Raw genomic sequence first — 11859 nt, 5'->3', positions numbered from 1 at the left:
AATGGAAGTCAAATATTCCAAGACTGAGCATTGGGGAATGGAATGTCAAAAGTCGAGTAGAGGTTTAGTGATATACAAAATATTTATGCCCATGTGTTTAATAATAAACTATTACATTTTTTTTTTTTTGCAAACTGTCTTAATCTGATCACTTTTATAATTTACAGTATCCAACAAAATATAAATACAAAAAGAAAATACACACTTATAATCATGCTGATGTGAATATATTTTAATTCTCTATCATGAGACAAATAGGCCATTTAGGGAAATTACATCACGCTGAAGAGATCCCTTGGTAGTTGCAAGTTTTATAGAAAACAATCAGATTATGTTTTTTCGTTAGAATATTTTTGTTGTTGTTGAAAATAGAACAGTAGAATTCCAATATGAAATGTTAATACCCTTAATGTTAGAGTAATTCATTATTGATGTGCAATATCACATTATGACTATATGTACTGTATTTAAAAATCAATATCACATTATGACTATATGTACTGTATTTAACAATCAATATCACATGATGACTATATGTACTGTATTTAAAAATCAATATCACATTATGACTATATGTACTGTATTTAAAAATCAATATCACATGATGACTATATGTACTGTATTTAAAAATCAATATCACATTATGACTATATGTACTGTATTTAAAAATCAATAACAACCATATCTTCCATCTCATCAAATGACATCTCAATGAAAACCATACACTGTATTTCTGAGCTATTCAATCCCATGATACAGAAAGCATCCGACAGCTTAGCTCCCATAGTTTCTGAGCCGTGACATCATCTGAAGCAGACCGTGAGCAGTTGGCTGGTGCACAGTCCCTGTGGGCAAACAGAGAAGATGCCCATGTCTCTAACACAGTTTACTAGAAAATACTATATACAATAATATTAAAACAAGTGAAAATGTCATCTCTACTCATTTATTAATGAAGCTGGAATAATCTAATTCGTAGATGTATTCTTTCAAAACGAAATATATATATATTATATATGTATACCAGTTGAAGTCGGAAGTTTACATACACCTTTTCCAAATACATTTAAAATCAGTTTTTCACAATTCCTGACATTTAATTGTTGTAAAAATTCCCTGTATTAGGTCAGTTAAAATCATCATTTGATTTTCAGAATGTGAAATGTCAGAATAAGAGTAGAGAGAATGATTTATTTCAGCTTTTATTTCCTTCATCACATTCCCAGTGGGTCAGAAGTTTACATACACACAATTAGTATTTGGTAGCATTGCCTTAAAATTGTTTAACTTGGGTCAAACGTTTCGGGTAGCCTTCCATAAGCTTCCCACAATAAGTTGGGTGAATTTTGGCCCATTCCTCCTGACAGAGCTGGTGTAACTGTGTCAAGTTTGTAGGCCTCCTTGCTCGCACACGCTTTTTCAGTTCTGCCCACACATTTTCTATAGGATTGAGGTCAGGGCTTTGTGATGGCCACTCCAATACCTTGACTTTGTTGTCCTTAAGCCATTTTGTCACAACTTTGGAGGTATGCTTGGGGTCATTGTTCATTTGGAAGACCCAGTTGTGACCAAGCTTTAACTTCCTGACTGATGTCTTGAGATGTTGCTTCAATATATCCACATAATTGTCCTACCTCATGATGCCATCTATTTTGTGAAATGCACCAGTCCCTCCTGCAGCAAAGCACCCCTACAACATGATGCTGCCACCCCCGTGCTTCACGGTTGGGATGGTGTTCTTCGGCTTGCAATCCTCCCCCTTTTTCCTCCAAACATAACAATGGTCATTATTGCCAAACAGTTCTATTTATTTCATCAGACCAGAGGACATTTCTCCAAAAAGTACGATCTTTGTCCCCATGTGCAGTTGCAAACCGTAGTCTGGCTTTTTTATGGCAGTTGTGGAGCAGTTGCTTCTTCCTTGCTGAGTGGCCTTTCAGGTTATGTCGATATAGGACTCGTTTTACTGTGGATATAGATACTTTTGTACCCATTTCCTCCAGCATCTTCACAAGGTCCTTAGCTGTTGTTTTTGGATTGATTTAAAACTTTTCGTACCAAAGTACGTTAATCTCTAGGAGACAGAATACGTCTCCTTTCTGAGCGGTATGACGGCTGCGTGGTCCCATGGTGTTTATACTTGCGTACTATTGTTTGTACAGATGAACGTGGTACCTTCAGGCATTTGGAAATTGCTCCCAAGGATGAACCAGACTTGTGAAGGTCTACAATTTTTTTCTGAGGTCTTGGCTGATTTCTTTAGATTTTCCCATGATTTCAAGCAAAGAGGCACTGAGTTTGAAGGTAGGCCTTGAAATACATCCACAGGTACACCTCCAATTGACTCAAATTATGTCAATTAGCCTATCAGAAGCTTCTAAAGTCATGACATAATTTTCTGGAATTTTCCAAGATGTTTAAAGGCACAGTCAACTTAGTGTATGTAAACAAGAAATTTGTGGAGTGGTTGAAAAACGAGTATTAATGACTCCAACCTAAGTGTATGTAAACTTCCGACTTCAACTGTGTGTGTGTGTATATATATATATATATATATATATATAGCTAAATATCATGCCTATACATTTAATACATCTGTTCACCTGTCACGTTCCTGACCTGTTTTCCTTTGTCATGTATTTGTTTTAGTTGGTCAGGGCGTGAGTTGGGTGGGTTGGTCTAGGTTTGATTTTCTATGTTGGGATTTTGTGTTCGGCCTGGTATGATTCTCAATCAGAGACAGCTGTGAATCGTTGTCCCTGATTGAGAATCATACTAAGGCAGCCAGGGTTTCACTTGTGTTTTGTGGGTGTTTGTTCCTGTGGAGGTTTTGTGGCCACACAGGACGGTTTCGGTTTTGTCACGTTGGTTGTTTTTGTACTTTGAAGTGTTTTGTTGATTTTCATTAAAAGAATGAACACTAACCACTCTGCGTTTTGGTCCCCACCTTCTGTCAGCGAGGACAGCCGTAACAGAAACACCCACCACAAGAGGACCAAGCGGAGTGGAGAAGGGCAGCGACAGCAGCAGAGACAGACAGAGGAATGGACATGGGAAGACGTCTTGAACGGCAAGGGTTGCTACACATGGGAGGAGATCCTGGCTGGAAAGGATCGCCTCCCATGGGAACAGCTGGAGGCAGCGAGGAGAGCAGAGGCAACCGGAGAGAGGAACCGGAGGTATGAGGGTACGCGGCTAGCACGGAAGCCCGAGAGGCTCACCCAAAAATATCTTGGGGGGGGGGGAGCTAAAGGGGAGTGTGGCGAAGCTGGGTTGGATACCTGAGCCAACTCCCCGGGCTTACCGTGGAGTGAGAGGGCGTCGTACTGGTCAGACACCGTGTTATGCGGTGGAGCGCACGGTGTCCCCAGTACACGTGCTTAGCCCAGTGCGGGCTATTCCACCTTGCCGCACTGGGAGGGCTAGGTTGGGCATCGAGCCGGGTGTACATGGCACCAGCCTTACAGGTGGTGTCCCCGGTTCGCCTGCATAGCCCAGTGCGGGCTATTCCACCTCGCCGCACTGGCAGGGCTACGGGGACCATTCAACCTGGTAAGGTTGGGGAGGCTCGGTGCTCAAGAGCGCGTGTCCTCCTTCACGGTCCGGTATATCCGGCGCCACCTTCCCACCCCAGCCCTGTACCATCAGTGCCGACACCACGCACCAGGCTTCCAGTGCGTTTCCAGAGCCCTGTTCCTCCTCCACGCACTCTCCCTGTGGTGCGTGTCTCCAGCCCAGTGCCTCCAGTTCCGGCACCACGCACCAGGCCTACTGTGCGCCTCAGCAGGTCAGAGTCGGCCGTCTGCCCAACGCCGCCTGCGCTGCTTGCCTGCTCAGCGCTGCCCGAACTGTCTGCCTTCCCAGCGCTGTCTGAACTGCCTGCCTGCCCAGCGTGGTCTGAACTGTCTGCCTGCCCAGCGCTGCCCGTTTGTCCCAAGCCTTCAGAGCCGTCCAGCCAGGACCAGCCAGTGCCGTCCAGCCAGGACCAGCCAGTGCCGTCCAGCCAGGACCAGCCAGAGCCGTCCAGCCAGGACCAGCCAGAGCCGTCCAGCCAGGATCAGCCAGAGCCGTCCAGCCAGGATCAGCCAGAGCCGTCCAGCCAGGACCAGCCAGAGCCGTCCAGCCAGGACCAGCCAGAGCCGTCCAGCCAGCCGTCCAGCCAGGACCAGCCAGAGCCGTCCAGCCAGGATCAGCCAGAGCCGTCCAGCCAGGACCAGCCAGAGCCGTCCAGCCAGGACCAGCCAGAGCCGTCCAGCCAGGATCCGCCAGAGCCTTCCGCCCGCCAGGATCCGCCAGAGCCTTCCGCCCGCCAGGATCCGCCAGAGCCTTCCGCCCGCCAGGATCCGCCAGAGCCTTCCGCCCGCCAGGATCCGCCAGAGCCTCCCGCCAGCCAGGATCCGCCAGAGCCTCCCGCCAGCCAGGATCCGCTAGAGCCTTCCGCCAGCCAGGATCCGCCAGAGCCTTCCGCCAGCCAGGATCCGCCAGAGCCTTCCGCCAGCCAGGATCCGCCAGAGCCTTCCGCCAGCCAGGATCCGCCAGAGCCTTCCGCCAGCCAGGATCCGCCAGAGCCTTCCGCCAGCCAGGATCCGCCAGAGCCTTCCGCCAGCCAGGATCCGCCAGAGTCATCCAGCCAGGATCCGTCCCTCAGTCCGGAGCTGCCCTTTATCCTGGTGCTGCCCCTTATCCTGGTGCTGCCCCTTATCCTGGTGCTGCCCCTTATCCCGGTGCTGCCCCTTAGTCCGGTGCTGCCCCTTAGTCAGGTGCTGCCCCTTAGTCAGGTGCTACCCCTCGGTCAGGTGCTACCCCTCGGTCAGGTGCTACCCCTCAGTCAGGTGCTACCCCTCAGTCAGGTGCTACCCCTCAGTCAGGTGCTACCCCTCAGTCTGTTACTGCCCTTTGGAATAGTGGGATTGACATGGAGGGTGAATATTGGGAGGAGGCCACGGAAGCGGGGGTTGACTATGGTGGGGTGGGGACCACGACCAGCGCCAGAGCCGCCACCGTGGACAGACGCCCACCCAGACCCTCCCCTAGACTTTGTGCTGGTGCGCCCGGAGTTCGCACCTTAAGGGGGGGGTTCTGTCACGTTCCTGACCTGTTTTCCTTTGTCATGTATTTGTTTTAGTTGGTCAGGGCGTGAGTTGGGTGGGTTGGTCTAGGTTTGATTTTCTATGTTGGGATTTTGTGTTCGGCCTGGTATGATTCTCAATCAGAGACAGCTGTGAATCGTTGTCCCTGATTGAGAATCATACTAAGGCAGCTAGGGTTTCACTTGTGTTTTGTGGGTGTTTGTTCCTGTGGAGGTTTTGTGGCCACACAGGACGGTTTCGGTTTTGTCACGTTGGTTGTTTTTGTACTTTGAAGTGTTTTGTTGATTTTCATTAAAAGAATGAACACTAACCACTCTGCGTTTTGGTCCCCACCTTCTGTCAGCGAGGACAGCCGTAACATCACCTGTAATATCCACCACTCTCTGTTTCCATCTGTTCACCTGTAATATCCACCACCCTCTGTTTCCATCTGTTCACCTGTAATATCCACCACCCTCTGTTTCCATCTGTTCACCTGTAATATCCACCACCCTCTGTTTCCAGCTGTTCACCTGTAATATCCACCACCCTCTGTTTCCAGCTGTTCACCTGTAATATCCACCACCCTCTGTTTCCAGCTGTTCACCTGTAATATCCACCACCCTCTGTTTCCAGCTGTTCACCTGTAATATCCACCACCCTCTGTTTCCAGCTGTTCACCTGTAATATCCACCACCCTCTGTTTCCAGCTGTTCACCTGTAATATCCACCACTCTCTGTTTCCATCTGTTCACCTGTAATATCCACCACCATCTGTTTCCATCTGTTCACCTGTAATATCCACCACTCTCTGTTTCCATCTGTTCACCTGTAATATCCACCACCCTCTGTTTCCATCTGTTCACCTGTAATATCCACCACTCTCTGTTTCCATCTGTTCACCTGTAATATCCACCACCCTCTGTTTCCATCTGGTCACCTGTAACATCCACCACTCTCTGTTTCCAGTTCAGGGGCCACAGCACAGTAGATAGTGGTCTGAGCTCCCTGGACGGATGTCTTGGTGAAGGGACTGATCATCTTCATGATAGCTGCCTGAGGTGCGTTCAGGTGCCGCCACAGATCAGTCTGAACGACGCCAGGGTGGAGGGAGTATGCGGTCACAGCCGTACCTGAGAGAGGGGATAAAATGAGGACGTAAATACAACAAATGTCAGAGATTCCACTAATGGCAAGATAAACATCTACAGTATAAGCCTCAGAAGTAGTGGACAAACACAAACCTTGTAGCCTCTTGGCCAGGGAGCGGGTGAAGAGGACGTTAGCTAGCTTGCTCTGGCTGTACGCTTTCTTCTTGTCATAGCCCTTCTCACTGTTGATGTCGTCCAGGTTGATGGTACCCCAGAAGTGAGCCAAAGAGGATACATTGATGATCCTGGCCGGGGTCGACCTTTTGATCAGGTCAATCAATAAGTGGGTCAACAGGAAGTGACCTAAGAGACGAGATAGGGGGCTTTGGAAGCTTTTGATTGGTAGATTTGAGGTTGATTCCTTGTACTTGATTTATGCATTTGAACTGTGATTGTGCAAAGAGAATATCCTGTTCTGGTAACGGTCTTGTTCGATTCAGTGGGTTAGTTAGTATCACTTGAGATGAATGACCTTTCACATAACTCTCCTCCCACATAACATCTCTTCCACAAAGCTTTAAAAAAAAGTGTTGACTGAAACTAGATGGCCCTACAGTACATGGAAAGCACTGTTCGGTTTAACTCTAGTAAATTATCAACAATGGAGAACAGTACGTACAAGTCTGGACATGCTTGAATTAAATGCTGCGTGGTCAGTGTAAGAATATTTCCAAGAAAAATACACAACGCAGAGGACTAAAGGTCAAGAGAAGTCTAACGGTCAATAGGGAATTATTAATGGAAATAGTTTGTTTTCAGTTCAACATCTGTTTAAAATCTGTGTAGGAAAGTCAGTCCTGGACCTATAGCTACGTGTGCCACGTTTTCATGGGTCTGAATCGTTTCTACATTGAGCCTGGAGACAGATTCTTGTAATTTGGCCACTGGCCCAATTTTACTGCAAGGAATTGTAATTGGTCAACCACAAGCTAGGGTGAGGGGGGGGTTTATACATTACACCCTGTTGCTTTGTTCTGTGGAGAGAATCACTGAGGACAGGGAAGAAATGACCATCTACCATCTACTTCCAAACAACATGATTTGTCCTCTTTGAATAAACCCCTTTTCCTCCCCCTGATTTGCCTTGGGGTCTAACATCTGGAACCTTCCTCCTTGGATGTGCGCCACATGCAATCATCCATGTGGTTAGTCAGTAGTGGGTTAGGCAGAGTCATCAATCATTTAGTGTATTTCTGTCATAACAAAACCAAATCTCTAAGGGAAGCATTGAGCTTCATGTCCAGCTGTCCACAAGGAAGTAAACAGCTAAATAAGCACTTCCTTATAGGAATGGCTACTAGTCACTGGTCAATTATCAATAATATGTGGCATGTCCGTGGCTTTTAGGTTTTAGCATCATGTGATGCCTGGCCAAAGAGGAACTTTGCTTCTCTTCCCTGTGCTATGTACCTTCACTTACCCATGTGGTTGACACCAATCTGCATTTCAAATCCATCAGCTGTTTTCCCGTACGGACACACCATGACGCCAGCATTGTTGATGAGGATATTGAGTTTAGTCTCTTCTACAGAAATAACACGAATGTCAAAATGTTAATCAATTACTGCCAATTAATCAATTACAGCCAATTAATCAATTACTGTGTCAATGAAGTTGCGATATAATCAAGTCTCAGTTTGTAAGGTGTGTTTGAGGTTTGACTATGGTGGAATAAAATAAGGTATGGAGATATCATGTGGATGAACTAAGCAACAGCCATGTCTCATGTCCTCTGACCCTTGTTGATGGTCTCTGCAAACTCCCGGATGGACTTGGTGTTTGACAAATCAAGCTTCTTGATGACAACATTTTGGCTGCCAGAGCCTTGTATGACTTCTTTCAGGGCTCCCTCAGCTTTCTCCATGTCTCTGCAGGCCATGATGATTCTAGCCCCTATAAAGAAATTGTGGAAAATAAATTACCATCCAAGAAAATAATTCCAGCCCAATCCAACTCAGGATGTCAATCATAGTTACTTTTCAGGAGGATATTGGACAGAGCCTTCATAGCTGCATACAATATTTAATTTAAAGGATTCCACATTATGTGTGTGATAAGAATTCCCAGCAGCAACCCCCAGTGCCTGTCTGGCACCACCTGCTAAGTAGGATACCTGTTGATATACTACTACAGTTTGTGTGTTGTATTATCATTAGGCTACATAGTAGCTTTAGCAAATTGATAAGAACATTAAAGCCCAGCTGTAACAAAACTCATTCTACAAATAGAAAACTATGCTCAGTTCATTGGTAGATTCAGCTTCCTCCCCCACACAAACAGCCACCTGGTCCATGTTAGTCTTCTCACTCATGGACTTATAGCGTCAATTCTGAGGTATATATATATACACTGCTCAAAAAAATAAAGGGAACACTTAAACAACACAATGTAACTCCAAGTCAATCACACTTCTGTGAAATCAAACTGTCCACTTAGGAAAGCAACACTGATTGACAATAAATTTCACATGCTGTTGTGCAAATGGAATAGACAAAGGGTGGAAATTATAGGCAATTAGCAAGACACCCCCAATAAAGGAGTGATTCTGCAGGTGGTGACCACAGACCACTTCTCAGTTCCTATGCTTCCTGGCTGATGTTTTGGTCACTTTTGAATGCTGGCGGTGCTCTCACTCTAGTGGTAGCATGAGACGGAGTCTACAACCCACACAAGTGGCTCAGGTAGTGCAGCTCATCCAGGATGGCACATCAGAACCACTCCTTTATTGGGGGTGTCTTGCTAATTGCCTATAATTTCCACCTTTTGTCGATTCCATTTGCACAACAGCATGTGAAATTTATTGTCAATCAGTGTTGCTTTCCTAAGTGGACAGTTTGATTTCACAGAAGAGTGATTGACTTGGAGTTATATTGTGTTGTTTAAGTGTTCCCTTTATTTTTTTGAGCGGTGTATATATATATATATATATATATATATATATATATATATATATATATATATATATATATATATATTGTCTGTATATCAGTTTATTGAGGCAGTATAACCTACTTGCTTAGCGATTAACGCTTCTTCCTGATTCGGCTCACACCGAGGCTCGAATGTGGCACACGTGAGGGCCCTCCCGAAGCGTCTTGCAATTCGGCTACACTTCAGACTGGGGACTAAGTTTTACACATCCCCATGTGGTACAGCAGCACCAGTTAATTTAGTCAAATTCCTGTACATCCAAATGTATTTGGTAAAAAAAAAAGGGGAACTGAGATCAGGTGTTTTACTACTTGGCTTCCTGAGATCAGGTGTTTTACTGCTTGGCTTCCTGAGATCAGGTGGTTTACTGCTTGGCTTCCTGAGATCAGGTGTTTTACTGCTTGGCTTCCCTAAGTACATGAGAAAGCATGATGCATGGTCTCCAAAGCATTTTGAGAATTAGGCAAGGAGAGGGGATTGGAGTAATCAATGAAAGACTAATTGAGGAAAGAGCCAAAGCCTCATTCAACATGTCATGGTGAGACATCTTCATATGTACCGGTATGCTAACATCATCATGGCTTTAGTATCACTGTAGACCTACCTCTCTTTGCCAGGTCCAGCGCTGTCTCTTTGCCAATACCAGTGTTGGCTCCAGTTATGAGCACTGTTTTGTCATCAAGTCGGGCTGCGGATGACCATGTCCCCCGGAAGAGATTTCTAAGGGATATATTGAAACGTACTTGGGGGGGGGGCTGGTCCAACTCAAGGTGTCAAAGAAATATTAAGAAATACATACACCTCCCCAACATAAAACTATTTTCACATGACCCTCCGCTTGTACTGTCAAATATATTGAACACCCCCACTCATTGAATTAACTCAAAATAATGTCTATAACAATAACTGTAGCGACCCTGTGTTAATAAACGTGGATATTCATTTTGCCACTTCAGCATGCTGTTGTGGTACAGTCGATTCCACGCAGGGCTACGGGCCAGAAGTTTTAGGGTTCCCCAACCACCACGGATGAGCTCAGTCTCCCTGCCTGTTTCATTAATTCACTATCAGATCCAGCTGCCGACAATGATCAGCTAGGGTGAAATCAGATTTTCTACAATGAATTTTCCACTAACAGGTTTCTGTGCCAATGCCCCACACAACCAATAAACAAAGCATACCAACTTCGGGCACTTCAATATCATGGTTTGTGTTTTCTACACCGCAATAAATAGACTGTCAATCTGGACAAACAGAAACACATCATCCCTCCCTACCTTGTAAGTCTCACCCAGTATCGAAGGCTTGGCTTGACAATCTCCTAATATCATTCATCTTTTTGGTGTTTTGTGACATACACTATGTCTCTTTCATTCATCAATTGGCCACTGTACTGTTTGGATTGACTGATTATTAAAAAAATACATACACAGATTTTTAAAAGTGACCGGGATTGGACAATAAAGTTGGGTATTTATTTCTATTTTGGTCCCTATTTTTTTACATAAATACATTTACAATTACATAGATAGAGACACATTACAGAGATGCATCTATAGCCTAGGCTACTCACCCACATGGCATTCCCGAAATAGAGCAACAGTTGATGGTGGTGAAACAATTCCAAACTCTTAATCCTCAATTTCAGATGATTCACCTCTACTGCCTATTGACATGAATACAGCCGCATTCAAGTCAAAGCTTTCCTCACTGATTTACAGCCAAGCTTCAACAACATAGGTTTGCTCCCAAGTGGCGTAGCTGTCTAATACACTGCATCTCAGTGCTGGAGGCGTCGCTACAGTCACCATGTCTTCTTCAGTGGGGTTTATCGGCGGTTGGCATCCAACGGTATGGTGTATTACCGCCACCTACTGTACTGGAGTGTGGGCCAGAGACAGGGAGAAACTAAATCCTACCTGTAAGCCCCGTTGCTCTTAAAAAAGATAAAACATTTGAGACTATATCTAATAACGTTCTACTCAACATACTCTTTAAATTAATTTCCTGTATCCCCTTCTCCCTCATACTGGATCATCCTCTATCGTTCCCTCCAATAATGTCCACGCTGTATCAATACACGCTCCACATTCTCTGTTTCCTGCCAATAATCACAATTCCCTGTTGGATACTTTCCTATCACATTTAAGGTCTTATTCAACTGGCTGTGTCCCACCCTTAATTTACTGGCTGTGTCTCGTAGTCTGGCTTTTTTATGGCGGTTGTGGAGCAGTGGCTTCTTCCTTGCTGAGCGGCCTTTCAGGTTATGTTGATATAGGACTCGTTTTACTGTGGATATAGATACTTTGTACCTGTTTCCTCCAGCATCTTCACAAGGTCCTTTGCTGTTGTTCTGGGATTGATTTGCACTTTTCTCACTGAAGTACGTTCATCTCTAGGAGACAGAACGCGTCTCCTTCCTGAGCGGTATGACGGCTGCATGGTCCAATGGTGTTTATACTTGCATACTATTGTTTGTACAGATGAATGTGGCACCTTCAGGCGTTTGGCAATTGCTTCCAAGGATTAGCCAGACTTGTGGAGGTCTACAATTTTCTTTTCTGAGGTCTTGACTGATTTATTTTGATTTTCCGATGATGTCAAGCAAAGAGGCGCTGAGTTTGAAGGTAGACCTTGAAATACATCCACAGGTACACCTCCAATTGACTCAAATGATGTCAATTAGCCTATCAGAAGCTTCTAAAGCC

At 45.1% G+C, this 11859-nt stretch overlaps 1 protein-coding gene across 1 annotated transcript; it reads right to left on the bottom strand.

Moving 5' to 3' along the window:
- Positions 1-264: 264 nt before the first annotated feature.
- LOC120028008 (retinol dehydrogenase 12-like) lies at positions 265-10876 on the bottom strand. The gene is made up of 7 exons (XM_038973118.1): positions 10725-10876; positions 9756-9871; positions 7958-8113; positions 7641-7745; positions 6314-6523; positions 6010-6202; positions 265-845 (listed from the first exon to the last, which is right to left on the bottom strand). The coding sequence occupies exons 1-7, from the start codon at positions 10733-10735 to the stop codon at positions 743-745; spliced, it is 894 nt and encodes a 297-aa protein (XP_038829046.1). The 5' UTR covers positions 10736-10876; the 3' UTR covers positions 265-742.
- Positions 10877-11859: the final 983 nt, after the last annotated feature.

This window comes from Salvelinus namaycush, chromosome 33, assembly GCF_016432855.1.
Source record: "Salvelinus namaycush isolate Seneca chromosome 33, SaNama_1.0, whole genome shotgun sequence".
Taxonomy (NCBI): Eukaryota; Metazoa; Chordata; class Actinopteri; order Salmoniformes; family Salmonidae; genus Salvelinus; species Salvelinus namaycush.
Note: the sequence above shows the minus strand (reverse complement) of the source record. Positions and strands in the feature narration are given on the sequence as shown.

What these genes read in the sequence shown, in the direction of transcription:
- LOC120028008 (XM_038973118.1), bottom strand. An exon ending in TGCAGAGACCATCAACAAGG is followed by an intron (nt 7,746 to 7,957) that starts GTCAGAGGACAT and finishes TTATTTCTGTAG; the next exon opens with AAGAGACTAAACTCAATATC. An exon ending in GAGAGTGGTGGATGTTACAG is followed by an intron (nt 846 to 6,009) that starts GTGACCAGATGG and finishes GTTTGCCCACAG; the next exon opens with GGACTGTGCACCAGCCAACT.